Source organism: Notamacropus eugenii, chromosome 4 (assembly GCF_028372415.1).
Source record: "Notamacropus eugenii isolate mMacEug1 chromosome 4, mMacEug1.pri_v2, whole genome shotgun sequence".
NCBI lineage: Eukaryota > Metazoa > Chordata > Mammalia > Diprotodontia > Macropodidae > Notamacropus > Notamacropus eugenii.
This window is the reverse complement of record NC_092875.1, coordinates 106,981,146-107,000,696: the sequence shown is the minus strand read 5'-3', so window position 1 is coordinate 107,000,696 and position 19,551 is coordinate 106,981,146. Positions and strand designations below refer to the sequence as shown.

General features: G+C 39.7%; 1 protein-coding gene across 1 annotated transcript in view; it reads left to right on the top strand.

The window, feature by feature from the left end:
• The window catches only part of TG (thyroglobulin), a 366,261-nt gene that overhangs the window by 327,486 nt on the left and 19,224 nt on the right, over nucleotides 1–19,551 (top strand). The window contains exons 44-45 of the mRNA XM_072606558.1: nucleotides 10,051–10,232; nucleotides 19,088–19,195. Coding sequence (XP_072462659.1) covers nucleotides 10,051–10,232; nucleotides 19,088–19,195 — 290 coding nt within the window. The remainder of the gene's footprint in view (nucleotides 1–10,050; nucleotides 10,233–19,087; nucleotides 19,196–19,551) is intronic.

Genomic DNA, 19,551 nt, shown 5'->3' with positions numbered 1-19,551 from the left:
GTACTGGGCTGGACAGAAGGTCTCAAGGATGAAGCGAGATTTTAAAATCACCTTAAAGAAGGAACAAAGGTATAGACACGGTGAAGCCCAAGGTATTCCTGGGGGTGTTAGAGGAGATGTCTACTAAGGAAGTCATTGTGACTAGAGCAGAATAACCCTGCATTGTAGTATAGAGGGAGGGAAGGGTAAAAGGGTAGGCTGGAGACCGGCTATAAAGGGACTTGAGTGCCCAGCTAATGAGTTTGAACATTATCTAGTACAATGCTGAAGTTTATCCAGGTCACCTCCTGCTGAAGGTGACACTTTTGCTCTGTACTTCCCCAAGAATGAAATAAGTACCTGGCTAGAAAGGGCCACGCCCCCCCTCCTCTTCCTCCAGCAGATCTGGATTACCTTGTTTTTATAGATCTCTACGGGAGGAGATTCCTAGTGTCTCTTGGCAGGCAGATCCAGTTTCGACACCCTCTGAGGTCCTTCCTTATGTCTAACCAGACCCTTTCAGTGTTGTTTAAATAAGGATAGTACCAATAGTTCACATGTATAGAGGACTTTAAGGCTTGTGCAGCACCTTACACACATTAACTCATTCGAGTTGATCTAAAGCCTGTTTTCTCTCTTCCTGCCATCTGTGGAGGTGGAGAACAGCCAGTCCGCACCCCTCTCCAACTCCCACTTAGAATACTGGGAGATAATGACAAATCAGCCCATAGCTTTTGCTTCTCTGGACCAAAAGGTCCTGACACCATTACATTTTCAATTCTGTTTAATGAATATTTAGTGATCACTTGCTATGTCAAGGCCTGTGTTAAAGGACTTGTTTTCCAACCTCATTGCCCATCTTTTTGCTCCTATGTCCTTCTCTTAATGTGTGGGGAAATAAAGAGGTTAGATTACTCAGAAATGGGCCTCCCCTATGGCATAAATAGCTTTTGTCTTTGGTTTGGGGGGAGGGGCTTGTTGTCCTGAGGGTTGCTATGTTGCTTTGATGTATTGTGGAAGATCTCAATGACTGTGTCAATGGAACATAGCCTCTAATATGTCATTCCAAACTAGAAGGACTTCTTACGTGGACCTAGAAATGGGCTGCAGTCTGAGAACCAACTTAGCTAAGCATGAAGTGGCTCATGTGCAGAAAGCCATCCACCAAGGTAACATTTTTGGGCCATAGCAACTTGCAAGGACTATCTCCTATACAGCAACGTATATGTATGAGCTACATACATGAGCCTCTGCATGTATAGATATACATATATATGTATATATATATATCTTTATGTTCCTAGCCAACCCTTAATTGCAGGCAGAATGGAAGACCACCCATATTCTATGATGTGAAGGGTACCACGAAGTCTCCTTCAACACCTGAATCTCTCTCCTACTGACCCTGACAGAGTACTTAAGATTCCACCATTAGAGAGTCATTCCTTTAGGTTAAGATCTTGCTTCTTCTCTTGGACTCTAAATACTCATAATCATTCAGTAATACTTCATGATAAATTAGTTTACTAGACATCTAGCTACCACCATTGGAGGGTAAAAAAGCAGGACTCTGAGAGTATAGAACATAAGGAAGAATGGAATTCCCAGTGGAACACTGGGAAAAGAAAGTGATAGGTGTGTCATGTAGGGCACTGCTTAGAAAGGACTTTCACATATTATCTCATGTGATCCTTGCAACATCCATGTGAGATTGGCAGGGGAGGTATCTAATTTTTGTTTTACAGATGAGGAAACTGAGGCTCAGAATGTTGAAATATCCAGGGTCCTACAGCTCATAGATGGTAGAAGCACACTCCTCTGACTGCATGCATAATGATGGCTCAGTTTCTTATTTATGTCTCTTCCTGTGCCTTTACATCTCATTAATTCTTTCTATTTTCCAATAATATAACCCTTAAGATCTTGGCCTCATCAGACTGTCAAGTATTTGAATTCTGTATTCCTGATACCAGTCATTAGAATATCCTAACATCTTGCCTATTCCATTTCATTAACAAAAGTAAAACTTACTCATTTCCTTATGGAGTAAGGGAAGTGTTGGCAGCACAGTTCTACAGATTCAGATGGGAGCAACTTTCCCCTCACTCCACTTCCACTTTCTCCACTTCATCCAAATTTCTGCTTGGCTGGGACAGAAAATTTTTCCACTGTTGGTTACTGACAGCTTGTCTGGATAGATACTGCCAACTCAGGGTATCCACCAATCCTCTAAGTGTACAACATGGTCTTTTGGAAAGACTTGGGATTTGGGATCCAGCATACTACCCCATCTGCCACTGGGATATAAGGGGAAAAACTGTGTTAGTTCTCTTGGCCTCAGTTTCCTCATTTGTAAAATGTGGATAATAATAATCATCCTTTCTCTACATTCTCTTACGGGATTATTGCCAGAATCAAATATCGTGATACTTATTAAAACATTTTATAAACAAGAAAGAATTTTTAATTAAGTATCTCTGCAGATGGATCATAAGGCCAGTAAATCCTATGGGGAATATCATTACCAACATGTCGAGTCTTCCCATTATGATCCTTTTCCTCAAGAAATCATAAACCCTTCATCAAGCACCTTCTCCAAGGTAGGCAATCTCCATGCATTGTTACAGGGGTGAGGAGGATTGAGAAGGGGGAAGTTATTCCCTTGTCCTCATCCTTCTGATCTCCAACTTGAGAGATCTGCTGGGTAAGGGAAATAATAGCTAGCATTTTTATCGTGTTTCATGGTTTGCAAATCATCGGATTCTCATAACTCTGGGTGGGGGTAATGGGCTAATATTACCTCCATTTTGCAGATGAGGAAACTGCTGCTGAAAAAAAGTTAAGTGACTTGTTAAGGTCACACAGCTAGTAAAAGCCACATTTGAACCTGATCAGGTCTTCCTGGCTTCAAGTCCAACACTATCCATTATGTCAGTCTAGCCTAATAATCAGGAAAAACTGAGTTCTACTTCCAGATCTGCCAAAAAATCAGAATTAGAATATGAACATCAATATTAATTGCATCTAGTATTGGTATAGAGCATTAAGGTTGCAAATTGTTTTACATGTGCTGTCTTTTCTGATACTGGCTATGTGGCCTTGGACATGTTGCTGCCTCTCTTGGAGCCTCAGTTTCTTCCTCTGTCAAATGAAAGAATTAGTCTAGAACACCTCCAAGGTCCCTTCCTGCTTATTGTGTTGCTAATTAATAACTCAGTCCCTACTGGTAGGGGTGAAAAATCAGTCCCAAGGAGTTCATACCCGGAAAGCTTGTCAAAGGGAACATTATTGTTCTCAGAATTAATTAAAGATAAAATCACTGGTAGAGCAAAGAGCTTTCTAATCAAGCCCCTTGAACAAAGCCCAGAGCAGCTTTGCTCTGGTCCAGAGTTAGCAGGAGCCGCAGTTCTCCTTGGGAGTCTCTGATACTGTTCCTTGAGGTCTCCTTATTTGTGGGACAGCTGATTGGCAGACGTCTGTTTGCCGCTTGGCATTTTCTTGATGTTTCCCAATGATTTTGATTTCTCTTTGGGTCCTATTAATAGCAGGACTTAAACATTCACACTCTCGCACGCAGGATGTGCCAGTTTCTTAATGATCCTTTGATAAACCACCGTCTAAAACAAAACTCCTGCCTGATGCAGATAGTCTTCATAATTACAGCTTGCAAAAGTCATAGCATGGAGTCACGTGGGAATCCTGAGGAAAGGCCCGCTGACTGTCTAATTAAGCCAGCAATGGCATCTGTGCTCCTTCTTGTTGCCAGGCATCCATCAGTCAAACTCTCTGGATTTCTCTTGCTACTGAATCTATGCCACCCCCAAATTTTCCCATATGCCCCTCTGTTACAACAGACTGGAGTTAGCCCCCTCCCTACTCTTCACTTGCAGAGTAAATGCCCAGCTTCATTGAAACCCAGTCCTAGAATGAGCCTTAGTTGCTAGGGTTCTCTAAGCAGGGCTCTGGGGAGGCCATTCTTAGCAAGAGTTATAATAATAATAACCAGACTTAAGCTTCAGTGCCTTGAGGCAGCATGGTACAATGGGAAAGATTAGGGGGATTGGAGTCACTGTTTGACCCAGGAAAAGTCACTTAGTGTCTCTGGGTCTTTAAAAATGAAGGGGTTGAACAAGGTGACTTCTAGGTGCCTTCCATCTCTAAAGCCATGCTTCTGTGATCTCACTCATTTAGATAATGCATTATGACAAACCCAAATGCCAGTTCCTCCACACCATTCCAGACAATTTTGTGAGTTACAAATAAATAAATGAATAAAAATCCATTACCTGGTAGTTACCCTTCTGATAATGAGCCTCATTGAACTTACCTAGGCTGGTCCTCAGATGGCAGATGAGACTCCTCCCAGGCTTGTTCATGTCTCTCCAGCATTAGAGAACCTGCCAAGGTTTATGCTCTATTGGCATAACCTTCCAGAATACAAGGTCACCTCAACATCACAATGATGCATGGAAATATGATTTTAGTGGGGATAAAGAAAGTGACATTGTTTCATTTCAATTCAATTAAGTGTCTATTATATGCCAGGCACTATGTATTTATTGTGTTTCCTAAGAAATCCATCCTATATACTTGTCACATTATAGAATCTCAGAGGTGGAAGGTTCTTTCAAAGTAATTGACCAAGCCTTTCCTGCTCTCTAGTCTAGGAATATCCTGTACAACATCTCTCACAAATGGCCATATATCTTCTCCGGACTGTTTTACTCTTTCTATTTGTATCTGCAATGCCTGGAAAATAGTAGGTACTTAATAAATCCATGTTGATTAATATCTCATTAATTGCTAAGCTAGTTCCTTCCACTTTGAGTCAGGTCTAATTGTTAGGAACTTCTGTATATTGAACCAAAACTTTTCTGGCTTTCTGTAACTTCTACCCTTTGGCCTGAGTTCTGCGCTTTGAATTGAACTAAACTGAAAACAAAATAAGTACTATCTTTCCAACAGGATTGCTGGTGCATGAATAGCATTTTATGCCATCTTTATATCTCCTCAAGTTTTAATTTTGCAGTTTCAGCCTTTAAGAGGTGCCATGTTTTCTTAGAGTATAAGCTCTCTCAAGGCAAGAATCATGGTTTATTTCATCTGCACAGCTGTCTATACGTAAAATATATTTATTGAATTTAAGAGAAGACTTAAAAGTACATGAAAGCTGTCTTCCAATATAGAAAGAACTGTCGTGTCATGAAGAATTAAATTTATTCAGCTTCACTCCAAAGGACAGAACAAGAAACGATGGGTGGACATTACGAGGAGGAAAATGTAGGTGTAAATATATGGGGAAATGGTTTAACCATTCATAGGATCAAAAATTGAGATCTGAAAGGGAATAGGTGGTGCAGCTAATGGAATGTTGGACCTGGAGTCAGGAAGTACTGAGTTCAAATGTGGTGTCAGACACTCTGTAGTTATGTAACCTAGACAAGTCACTTAACCTCCATTTGCCTTAATTTCTTCATCTGCAAAATGGGGAGAGTAATAGTGTCTACCTTCAAGAATTATTATGAGCATAAATGAGATAGTATCTGAAAAGTGCTTTGCATACATTAAAATACTTTTATACATGGTTGTTATTATTATTATCAGCTAGTCCAACCTCCCCCCTCCCAAGATGAAGAAAGACCTGGAGAGTTTAAATTACTTGCCCAAGGTCATGCAAGTAGAAAAAATTTAAAACCACATACTGTGCCACCAAAGCCACCTATTTTTCCATAGTCCTAAGGACCACTTCTCAGAATAATACTTACAAAAATACATAGGATTGCAAAGTAAAGTAATTATATTAAAATTAAATTGTTATCTTTTTTTCTCCCATCTAAGTCCATGGACCAATCCCTTGAAATCTCTTACCCCTAGATTAAGAACTGCTTTTAACAAATCCTTGCTCTAACATTGGCAATCATTATACATTGTTTTGGGATTAGGGAGGGAAGCTATCATCTTGTCCCCCCTAGAATGGGCTTTTTGGACTCTAAACCACAGTAAATATCAGATGGTGGCGGTGTTATTTTGTTCTGTAATCTCTCTTTCAAGAAAGCACAGAATGAGGCCTTTTGCCACTTATGTAGATGACCTATAAAATGTGCACATTGTGGGTGCACACTTAGATGTGTGTGATTCCGTGGAAGAGCACAGGATGAGTCTAAAAAGACCAAGCACTAGCTGAAAAGCTTAGGTCCCATGTAGGCCAGTGTGAATCATGGGAGCACAGACTTTGGCCCATGTCCAGAGCATCCCTGTTCTTCAGATGAGCTCTCTTGGCAAGCTGGGATAAGAAGCTCAGATGTGGATTTTCCTGCTGAGATTCTCCTGACAGATTGGGGTCAAGAACTGATTTCCTCCTTTGGCTACAGCAAAGGAGGCAGTAACAGGTGTTGGCCAGACTTGAGATCAGATGGTTTTCTTGGCCCCATCACAGGATAGCAGATAGGCAGGGAGGGCCCAGCACAAATCTCATCTCCTCAATGAAGCCTTTTCTGATCAAAGGGACAAAGTGCTGCCTAAATTCAGAGTCATAACAAGATTTAAGGTGACTGGGCTCTATCTTAGGTACTCATACAGAGAGGTAGCTTTTCATCACCATGTCTTGAATTCTTCTTTTCACCCATGTCTCTTTCAGGTTCAGGGAAGAAGGTGGATTCTGGGAGAGGATAAGAGGGCTAATGAATGTTGGGGAAGGAGAAAGAGGGGAGAGTCTACTGCCCTTCCCAGTATGACACATTCTCTCTCCCAGGGCCCATCTGTACAGTCACAACTGCCCACCTCTTGCCTCTTTCACCAGACTGAATTTGGTCCAGATACTAGGGCATGTTGTTTTGGCTCTGACTCAATTCACCTAACTACTTAGCGGTAAAGTCAGGGCTACAAACTACGTCTCATCTTCTCCATACCAAGCCAAAATAACTCTTAAGGCCTTGAACCTTTTGTGGGAACTTCCAGGATCTCCCAGGAGTAAGAGCCAGGGTTGATGATCTGGATTACCTAGGGTACTGTTCATTTTGTTTTAAAATGTTCCGTATATTCATATTCAAAGTATAATTTCAAAATGCATGAAGAGGAAAAGGTATTACAATTTTTGCCTGGGCTCCAGATGTGGTGCTTTATAAAGTCAATTGTGTTTGGTGACAGCAAACATCTCAGAAGATTACAAGTTACTTAGTTCTAACCTGCTCCATTCCCCTTGTCATGGAGTCTTGGAGAGCTATTGCCCAGAAATTGAGAGATATGCAAGAGATGAGGAATCATGGTGTCTGAGAGGCTGGAGAGATGATCTCAAAGTCAGTAAGACTGGGTTTCAAGTCCTATCTCTGAGAGAAGCTACCTGTGTGACCCTGAGCAAGTTACTTAAACTCTCAGTGCTCTACATAATTCTCTATAAGTTGTGAAGACCTTCCTGGTCTGAACTGGTAGAAGGAGTTGTTCACCAAGGACTCTTTACACCAATGACAATACAGGTCTGGTCTAAATAGACAGAAAGATAGAAAGATAGATAGATAGATAGATAGATAGATAGATAGATAGATAGATAGATAGATAGATAGATAGATAGACAGAAAGATAGATAGACAGACAGATAGATAGATAGACAGACAGATAGATAGATTGATTGATTGATTGTTGTCTTTCATTCTCAAAGAGGACCAAAATGACATCACTATGTTTGGATCAAGGTATTAGTGAATCCAACTGTGGCTGATCAGACCAATGTGAGCTCAGAAGGTTTTACCACAGTTCAGATACAAATGGTAAATATGAATATTTGGAGTGAAGATGTCTCTGAATCTGAACATCTCCCGTTTTTTTAGATCTACTGTAATTCTGCTTTACTCATAGAACAGAGCACCTTCTCTCATGTGAGCCATGCTAGACAGTACTGTGCCAGTCTTCCTGTCTCATAATCAATTCCTAAGTTCTCCAAAAAAGGCTTTGAGTGTCCTTGTAAAGATAAGTAGATGCAAGAGGCAAACAAAATCCAGAGTATTTTCCCAATCATTAAGCATTTTATTAAGTGCTAAGCACTGGGCTAAGCAATGGAAGCCATAAAGAAAAAAGCAAAAACAGTCCCTTCCTCAAGGAGCTTCCATTCTAATGGGAGAGACACAATGTGTATAGATAGATACTTGCATCACACATACAGAATACATAGAGAGTAACCTAAGAGGGGATGACCTAAGCAGCTGACAGTTTTGTTTTTACTTATCTAAAATCCTGGAATATTAGACTCACTGGCTGGTAATGCCTTCTTTATATAAGGAGAGATTTATTTCTCTGTTGACTTGTTCTTGGCACCAGCTTGGGAATTAGTGTGTCAATTCCATCTCAGAGTATTGTCAACACAGATCATTGATTGTTTGGGATGAAGATACATCTTACCTTGGCAAGCTGGTCCTCTATGCATAAGACTCCGCCTTTTGAAAGTATGCTTAGTATACTAGACCAATTGAATATCAGAAGTAAACAGATTTTGGAATTAAATCCACTCCCCTCATTTGAAGGCTAAGAAACTAAAGCTTTTTCCAAGAAACCTTGGAAATTGCCCAAAGTCACACTGCTAACTAGAAGCAGAGATTTGATTGAGTTAGCTACGTGGCATAGTAGTTAGGGTACTAAGCCTGGAATTAAAAAGACCTGAGTTCAAATTTGGGCTCACATACTTACTACCTGTGTGATCCTGGGCAAGTCACTTAACCTCTGCCTTCCTCAGTTTCCACAACTGTAAAGATAGAGACAATAATAACATCTACTTCCCAGGGTTATTGTGAGGATCAAATTAGATAATAATTTGTAAAGTACTTATTACCATGCCTGCAAAGAACAAACACTTAATAAATGCTTGTTTCCCTCCTCCCTTCCTTTATCTGATGGCTATTTCAGTCCTTGTTTCCAGAATACAGTGTCCCTGATGATTATTAATTTCACCTAAAGTAGTTAGCCAAGTTGACCCTCTCATGGCATCTTCAAGGTTAGGAATGTGTGCCTTCTCTCCTTGGAGCATATGGGGTTTTTTTATGCATTTTATGTACCTAGATGCATTTCTATCCATACATATCTACGTATATATTCTGTATGTATGTATATGTCTATATCTATATGTATATATATATATGTATTATATGATAGCAAGCATTTATATAGCACTTAAAGATTTTCAAAGTCTTAACTAGGTGTCCCAGTGGAAAGAACACTGAATTAAAGTGAGGAAGACTCATCTTTCTGAGTTCAAATCTAGCCCCAGACACTATGTGACCCTGGGCAAATCATTCAACCCTATTTGCCTCAATTTCCTCTTCTGTAAATGAGCTAGAGAAGAAAATGGCAAACCACTCTGGAGCTTTTGCCAGGAGAGCCCCAAATGAGATAACAAGGAGCTAGACATGACTGGAAATGACTGAACAATGACAAACAAAAAGATTTTCAAATCACTTTACTCATCTCATTTGATTTTCACAGTGACCCAGGATGTAGGTGTTATTATCATCCCCTTCTTACAGATAAAGAAATTGAGGCAGAGAGCTATTAAAAGACTTTCTCAGGATGTAGTACGTGTTTGTGGCTGTATTTAAATTCAGGTCTTCCTGAATGCTAGGCTCAGAGCCCTATCCATTGGGACACCTACCAGCCCAAGTGGACTATATGGGAGGAAAGAAGGTATGTAGGGAACTAGATAACACCTGAAGTCCTCTCTAGGTCTAAATCTATGATTCAAGAATCCTATGTTCCTATTTTGGAACTGCTCTGGCTTAAACATCTTAAAACATGGAATCCAGAAATGAACAGAATTCTCCATCCAGATGGCCTGTGACATGCAAGAAGTGATAGGACTGTTACCTCCCTATTATTCCAGTTCTCCACTCTCCTAATAAAATCATGTGAGCTAAGATTCTGTCCCATTTAAACCCTAGCTGAGGGAATTTGCAAGATTAGAAAAACTAATCAGACCAGGGGTCTATTAAATTTAGTAAGCTGACAGAGGGCTTGGGAGCTTTTGGATTACACTATTTCAATTCAAATATGTTATTATTTTGTCTTTTTTCAAAAAATTATTTTTTTAAGAAATTTGAAGAAAGTCAAGGCAGAACCAGTAGCAAGACAGCCTTTTACCAAGCTCTTCAGAATTCCCTGGGTGGAGAGAACTCAGACACCAGCGTTGAAGCAGCAGCTACATGGTATTATTCCCTTGAGCATTCAACTGAAGATTACTCATCCTTCTCCAGGGCACTGGAAAATGCTACACGGTAAGAAATAGGAGGGGTGAGAAGTAGGAGAAAGTGAGTCTTTATTGACCTTCATTTGCTTGCGGTCATTATGAAACATGAAGGTCTTTCTTTGGCTTTTTACTCATGTTTTGGCTTATGGTTATTAATTGTTTGGCAAATCCCCATTATATTAGAAATAGAGGTCTGTCATATAGTAGGATATAACTGGAGTTGCAAAGTCATAGAATTTTAAAGCTGGAAGGGTCCTGAGTGATCTTTTACCCTAACTCACATTTCACAGAAGAGGTGGGAAGGACTAGAGAATTGAATTGACTTGTTCAGGCTCACATGGTTGGTTAAAAGAGCTAGGTTAAAGGAACTGGGTTATTCAGCCAGGAGAAAAGAATCAAGGGAAGAAGGTAGGCACAAGATAGTTTACAATCAATCAGCAAGTATTTATTCATCACTGTATGCTAGGCACCTTGTTCTTAGACCAGAGACAAAAATGAAACATTGCCTGCCCTCAAAGAGCTTACATTCTAACTTTTGTCATGTACATGTCTAGGAAGTGTCTGAGGCCATATTTGAACTCAGGTTTTCCTGACACCAGACTCGGCACTCTATCCACTGTACCACCTCACTGCCCCATAAGTATTACTACTTAAAACAAAAGGTGATTTTATATAATCATAGGCATACATAGTTGGAAGGGATCTTAGAGGCCATCAAATCCAACTACCCCATTATACATATAAAGAAACTGAGGCTGAGATAGGTTAAGTGACCTGCCCACGGTAACAGCTAAGCAAGTATCTTAGATGGAATTTGAATACAAGCTAATTTGAACTCTAAGCCTAGAATTCTATTCACTTGTGTCACCTGTGGTAGAACTAATACTTAGAAAAAAATAAAAGTCTTAAGACTGAGCATTTCTTTTTAACAGGAATTAAAGTGTGTCATCTCCGACAATCCCATGCCAAGTGTTATTTTGGCTCATCCATTCAATCATTGATTAATTGATTCACTTTCAGACTAGAGATTGCAACACCTCTGCATGTCTCTAGCAGATTGTCAAAAACATCTAAAACCAGTTCTTCCTGCATTGGCTAGTGGAGCAATCACAGTCCAGCCCTGACCTGGCTAAATAGAGAAGCAAAAGGGGAACTATGAGCTTCCTGAAAGGGGAAAAGAAGTTACTGGATGTTGAATCAATCATAACCGCCTTCTTCCCATTTTGATCAGAGAACAGGGTGAATCACCTTAATAGAGAAGGTGACAGGAGAAAGAGAGGAAGAGGAGAGAATGGAAAATACAGAAGGAAATTCAAGTCTTCTTATCTAGATATGGCAGAAGAGGGTAGGGATCTTGGAGGAAGGAACTTTTGAGCAATCACCCCTTGACAAGCTTCTTGAGACAGGAAAATTTGCTCTTACAAGGAGAGAGAAGAAGGTGCATGAATGGTTCCTAAGGGACAAGCACATGCAGTGGCATTTCATTTAAATGGAACTATAGGGACAATTTGGGTTTAGTTCTATGTGTATAGTAATTTTCCAAAGAAATGAAACAACGCTTTCAAAATATAACTTTTGACCGGGTGGGAGGGAAGCTAAGAGAAATAATTATTAAATAACCAAATATTGGGGAGATCTAGGGTTTCTTCCTTTCCTCATTTGGAGATTAGGTCAAGGCACAATTCTCTGAAACACTTTCCTCATCATAAATCTTCAAGGTAAGTAACATGAATACTATTTTCCTTGCTTTAAAATAAGAAAAATTAGGTTCAGAAGGGAGAATGACTGACCCAGGATAACATCACTGGCAAGGATTAGAGCTGAGACCCTTCCCCAACTCTCCTGACATCTCCAAAATTGTTTCTGCTACATCAAGTTGCTTACTGGGAGCTGCCAACTTTGCCATCATGCCAGGAGATCTTAAATGATCTCCTTGTAAAAGAAGTTTCATAGGTTTCAAGGTTCCCCTTGACTATAAACTCCTCAAGGTGTGCTTTTCTGTTCATATCCTCTGCCCCCCACACACACACTTGGGATAGTACCTTACACATTGTAGGATTTAATAAATGCTCATTGGATTTACTTGGTTTAGGAAATAAGAAAACATAAAGAAACATCTACCTAAAAATCAATCCACCTAGGTTCTAGACTTGACCTGCCATAGCATAAAGGGTATCTACTTCCAAATTCTAGGATTGTTTTTGTTCATGGCATAGTATTATTATCTCCCATAAGTAATCGTAGCACGTGGACTATCTAAGCTAGCATTATGACAGAAGAGTCAGGAGACTCATACTTCTACATCCTATTGCCAGAACGATTTACCTACTAAAACCAATATGCCACAATACACCCTTTGGGAACTCCTGTTCCAGAAGGTATCAATTTCTATGAAACAATAGACAAGAAGAAAAACTTGTTCGTATTTAAGTGTTAACTTGTAGGAGGAAGACTATGAGTGCTCTAGCAGAAGAGAAGGTGATCAGGTAATGTTGGGGAATCAAGGAAGGCTTCATAGAAGAAATGCAACCAGAGCAGATCCTTGAAAGATGGGCTGAGTTTGGGTAAATGGAACTGGAAATGGACGTCTTTTTTTTTTTTTAAAGCACATATAATTCCCTTAAATTCAACAAACATTTGTTTGACCCTACAAATGCCTAGCTAGCATAATGCTGAGTGAAAGGAGTGATGCAACAGCTAGATAAGGTCTGGCCCTTGTGCTCACTGAGCTTACAAAGGGCATTTTACAGAACAAAAAGAAATTCTTTCCCTGAAGTCTATAATATTCTATGTGATCAGTTTCTGAAAAATCTAGCTAATGAAATATGGGAAATCTCCAACCTCCAAACCCGACATGATTCCTATAAATATAAATTGCCAACACCTTCTGCTGAAGAGATAGTGGAGTTTGGAGTTCATCAAAACAATGTCATCACATCATAGAATTCAGAGCTAGAGAAGATCTTAGAGAAAATTTCATCCAACCCTGCACTTTGCAGAGGAAATTGAGGCTTAAGGAGGTTAAATGACTTTCTCCAGGTGACACAGATAGTGGTAACAATAATAATAAACAATAATAAATGAGCATGAATATAGTGCTTTCAAGTGTACAAAGTACCATGCAGACATCATAGTCATTTGAGCCTCAAAACAAATTCAGGAGGTTGTTTTGATATCTACAGGTGTCATTATACCAATCTAACAGATAAAGAAACTGAGGCACAGAAATTTAAGTTACTTGCCTGTGGTCACACAGCTTGTCAGTGTCAATAGCAGAATTTGAACTCAGGTCTTCCTGACTACAAGTTCAGAACTCTGATCATTATTCCAAGATGCCTCTTAGGTAGTAAGTGACAGAGCCAGAATCAAATCCAGAACTTTCAGCTCCAAATCTGATATTCTTTCACATGTGCCACACTGAAAGGTTATGCAGTTGTGGTCCTTGGTTATTTATGACTGACCTTGGATAACTCATATTCTTCCAGCCTTATGGGACTTAGATGAAAAATGGAAATCATTAGCACTGAGTCATGGGACAATAGAAAGGCCATGCTTAGTGGGGTATGGTGGTTTTTTGGGAGTGGTGAACTGGATCTAGGAATTAACATGGACACAAGCAATGAGTCAGTTACTATAGAATAATATTTCCATGAGTCTAAGGGCTGAGACTGAGGTGCAACTTTAGACCAAACTGGAGGGAACGTACGTAGCGTGGGCAAGGGCAAGGTTTTGGGGATATAGACTGAGCAGATGGGTGGAGGCAAAAGTAAGGTTTCAGACACAAGAGAAGAGAGAATTAAATTCATATAGGTAAAGAGACTAGGGACATTTTCTCCTGGTTCTCACAACAGGGCCTCTGCAATTTGACTATTGATCTAGAACAAGAGCCCTCTGACCTGGATTTAAACACTCATCATGGACCACATAGATGAATGATAGATAGATAGCAGGCATGTGTTTCTCATAAGTTGAAATAGGACTCTGGGGAGTCCCCCCATATTCCAGAAGGAATTTTACAACTCATTTCTTCTTGTCTCCCAGAAGGTAGCATTGATTGGAATACAATCTCCTTAAAATATTTTCACCTTCACATGTATCAGAACTGTTGAGGTATTAGGTACAGTATTAGAGGAATCATCTCACTCTGGCACTTCAACTCTGAGGAATTTTAGAAATCTAGTCCAACTGACCCATTTTACAGATAAGAAAAACAAGGCCTAGAGGGCTGAAGCAATTTTTCCCCAAAGTCAAATTAGTAGAAGGGCTTAGATTTGAACAGCAGTTCATTAGGGATCTTTCCATTGCACCAAAATGTAAAATGAATAGACTGTTGAATGAGGAAGAAAATTTTGGATTCAAATCTTGATCCAGACACTTACTAGCTCAGTGATCATGGACAACTTATTTTATCTCAATGAGCCTTAGTGCCTTCTTCTGGAAAATGGGGATAATAATACCTATAGATAATAGGATCATGTGTAGCAATCAATTATGTACATATTAAGTAACTACCATATGAGGTCTTTGCAAACTTTAGAATATTACATATAAGATAAATATTATTGATAATTATTTTCTCAGCTCATCATAGCCCAGATTCCATTATTATTAGGAATAATCTTGGTAATTAACATAATTTCTATTGTTGAAAAGAAAGAAGAATATAGAGAAGAGATATTAAAAAAGAGAATGACAGTGGGAGGGATAGTGGTTTGAGAGTCACCGGTCCCCATTTCAAATCACACTTTCATTGTTTATTACCTGAGTGATGTGGACAGCATCTGTCCTTTCCCTATGCCTGTTTCTTCACTTGTAAAATGAGATGATTGGACTACGTAATTTCTAAGACTTCTTCTGGCTTTAAATCCAATATATGACCTTTGCAGGTTCATCTTGTGGGGAAATTCTACACTTATTTCAAGTATCCTTTCCATAAGAAACTGTGTTACACAGGCGCACACACACACACACACACACACACACACACACACACACACACACACACACACACACCATGGAAAATTCACCATCTGGTTGTGTGGACTGATTTGTTCTTCCCAAGGTATAGGTAACAGCTATAGATTGGCAGGAACCCAGAATGCCTGAGGGGTGGAAATGTAACAATTCCAAATACTTGCTGTGATACTGGTCGGAGATCAGAAGTAAGAAGTCTAAACACTTTCTAAAGGAACCTCCTGCTGTAACCAGACATGTCTCTTCCTGACCCCCTCTGACTCTGTCTTACACTTTCTCATGCCTTGCTGCATTTGCTCCTGCCACGACCCACAAATTTTGTCACCTCGTCTCTCTGTCTCACTTGTGTAGGCCAAGGGAAAAAATGCCTTTTAAGGATGCCAGTACAACCAAACTGTGTAAAAGCCCCTGTTTGATGGGGATCTGCTCAGATAGCTGAATACAACAGCACATCCCTCAAGCAACCTATCTGACACATCCAGACTGGCATGAATATGGTAGATGGCCAAGCCACAGTGATGGGTGTGGTTATTGGGTCATCTGAAAAGATCTATTGTTTCTCATATCTCTGCACCTGTAGAAATACTATGTCCTGCAAGATCCTTTTCAGTTAGCTGAAAAGCATTTTCTATGTGCTATCTAGGCTAGCTAGGCAAGTTAGGTTTTGCTGTGCTAAATACCAGACACACAAAGAAAGGCAAAGATAGCCCTTACTTTCAAGAGGTTCACAATGTAAAGGAGGAGGAAACATGCAAACAACGAGGTATATACAGAGTAATTTGGAGGCATCCTCAGACAGAAGGCTTGAGGCAGTCTGGGAAAGGCCTCTTGAAGACTATAGGCTTTGACTGAAACTTGAAGGAAGTCAGGGAAGCCAGCAGGCAGAGATGAGGGAAGGGAAGGATCCAAGCTTAGGAGACAGTGAGTGAAAATTCATGGAGGTGGCAGATGGAAGATCATTGTCTCTGTAAATGGAGGGAACCAAGATATAAGCAGATAGGAAAGAAAAGAAATGATCAAGCTCTGAAGGGTTTTAAAGGCCAAATGGAGGCTGTTACATTTGATACCTATAGCAAAGCATTCAGAAAGTACTAAAGTTTATTGAGTAGGGGAGCAACACAGTCAAACTGTTTCTCTGGGAAGGTGACTTTGTCAGAGCTGAGTGGATGATGGGCTAGAGTAGAGAGAACCTGAGAGAGGGAATCAACCAGAAGGGTACAGTAATTGTCCAAGCAGAAAGTGACAAGATCCTGCATTAGGGTGGTGACCGTGTCAAAGGCTAAAAGAGGGTGTGTATGAGAGATATTATGAAGATAGAATTCACAAGACTCCTAATGGATTGGATCTGGGGGAAGAGTGAGAGAGTCAGGAATCAAGGAAGACACCTAGGTTTTGAGCACTAGGAGGGTGGTCATATTCTACCTTCTCTGGGAAGCCTTTCTTCCACATATCCATCTCTTGGAATCCCTGATTTCCTTCAAGATTCAGCTAAAATACTATATAATACTTGAAACCTTTTCTGGTCACCAGTCTCTTAATCTAAGAGCTTAAAGTGGCTTGCTTTAGGTCAGGTGGCTAACAAAAACAGAGCCAGGATTTTAACCAAGCTCCAGATTCGTTGTTCCTTCTACTGTACTATATGCATGTCTTATATTATTACTAATATTATTACTAATAACAGCAAGAGCAACAACATCATGTTTATAAAGTACATTTTTAGCCCCATAGTACTTTTATCACTTTTTTCACAATAGTTTTGTGAAGTAGAAAGTGCAAGTACTATTATCCCCTTTTTTGACAAATAAGGAAACTGAGGCTCATAGAGTCTGTCACTTACTTAACAATGCTTAAATTGGTAAGTGGTAGAGGCAGTGATTAAATCCAAACCTTTGTCTAAGTATCACACTTTTTCTATAATATCAAATCTATTATAGCAAATCCTAGAATCATGGCCCTAAAAGACATTTAATGCAACCTAAACAAGTCCGATCTCAACAACAGATCTTCTAGCCTTCACTTGAAGACCTCCAGTGATGAGGACCCTGTTAGGGATGCCCAATCTATTTTTGCATTACTCCAATTAATCATGGTTTTTCCCCTTCCATTGGGCATAAATTTACCTTTCTGAAAATTCTATTATTTCCTCCTTGTTCTGTGCTCTTGGTCCTAGCAGAACAAATATCTCTTTTCCATGTGACAGCTTTGATCTCTCCCCTCAATGCTGTCTTCTTCAGTCTAAACATCCCCTTTTCTGTCAGCCAACCCTCACTTGGCATGATCTCAATTTCTTTCACCATCCTGATTTCCCTCCTCTGGATCTTCTCCAACTAATCAGAGCTTTGTTTAGAGTGTGGCACTCAGCACAGAATGTAATATTCAAGAAATGATGTGACCAGGGCAAAGGTGCATAGTACCAAACTCAATAAACTTATTATTGATTTGCTTTTTTCCTGTTTCCTGTTACTCTCAGCTTCTCTCCTCTTTCAGAGACATTCCAGATTATATTACAAGTTTACTCACACTGTATTTGCCTCAGCCACCCAAGAAAGTAGTTAGAATGATAGGACTTTGACCCCATAAAGGCATGTCCCAGCTTCCTATGGTACTGAACCAATGTAGCCATCCCTGAAACTGGCTCTAATACTTAGTTACTCGTTTAATGATATGTATTAAGTGCTTCCTTTAATTAATCATTCAATAAATCAACATTTATTAAGCACCTAGTCTGTAAATATAATAAATGAAATGATCCCAACTCAAAATAATATGACATTTACATAGCATATTAAGATTTCCAAAGTCATCAAATAAATTAACTAATTTGATCCTCACAACAACCCTGTGAGGAAACTGCTACAATTACTCCCATTTTACAGCTCAGAAAACTGAGACTCAAAATGATTAAGTGACAGCCCATCATGTAATTAGGATGTGAGGTAGAATTTAGGATTCTAATTCAAGTCCAACGCTCTATCCAATAGTCTAACACTCTGTGGTTGTTGCTGTTTGCCCTCCTTTCTTAAAGTCAAAGACATCAGGAAGATAATGCCATTACTTTCAAGTGAATTGGATTTAAGTGAGAGAGAGCTGTCCAAGGTCACCGATCTTGATCACTGATCCAGAGCTATTTGGGTGCAGTGGCCAAAAATAAATCATGATGATTGGAATTGTCAGACATTTTATTAAGCAGCTTATTGACTCAGTGGATCAAGCATTGGACTTGGAATAAGGAAAACCTGAATTTAAATCCAGTCTTAGAAGCTTACTAGCTTTGTGACACTGAACAAGTCACTTACTCATAATAGCACCTACTTCATGAGGTTGTTGTACGGATCAAATGAGTTTGTAGAGATAAAACACTTTGCAAAACTTAAAGGACTGTATACATGTTAGCTATTATCATCATGATCATCAATCATCATCATCTACTATTATTATTATCTAAGTCCAGTCACAAATATGCGCCAGGCACTGGGAACTCAAAGACAAAACAACTCCTGCTCTCCTAGAGTTTGTATTTTATAACAAGGGTGGTAATATGTACACAGATAAATCAATTCAGAGCAGTTGGAGGTGAGGGACGCTAATGGCTAAAGGGATGAGGAAAGATTTTGTATATCCTTGTTTATCCTTGGAAATCTTCTGCTGTGGGTTCAGCATTTGGCCCTCCTTGAGGAAATGGACATGGTGCAGCATTGGTGGGGAGTGGGGGGTGAAGATAGGGGCAAGGAGCAGATCAGTTCTCTTGGGATGGTGCTAAAGACAGGTGTAGTAAAGCACAGGTTTGGATGGTGAAGGACCCTCATTTTCAAAAAGAGACACCCATTATTATAGGAATGACTAGTGCATTCATAGTGTGACTACCCAGATCGACTCTTAACAGACTCTTTCCTCTCTCTCTTGCTCCAGGGACTATTTTATCAACTGTCCCATTATTGACATGGCCAGCCATTGGGCAAGGAAAACCCGAGGGAACATCTATTTGTACTATGTGCCTGAAACCTACTCCCAGAACAGGTAAGGTGATCAGCTGGTCTTGTGGGAGAATGTGTTTCTTGTCTTCTGGGTGATCCTGGTCTCTTTTTATTTATTTATTTATTTATTCATTCATTCATTCATTCATTCATTCATTCATTTATTTATTTGCTTTAAATAAAATTAGCCCTTCAGAATTTTAGGAATCTGTAACTTTGTAAGTGTGCATATTCTCTCCTCCCCTAGAGATCATAACCTTTCCTTGACTTAGTAAGTGGTCTTTGACCCTTCAGACAACTTCAGGATCTTTCTAAACTTAGAAGGTTCAATCTCAGCTGACCCATGTTGAATCTATTGATGCACCTTTCAAATTGATAGGACCAGATGGCATTTATTAA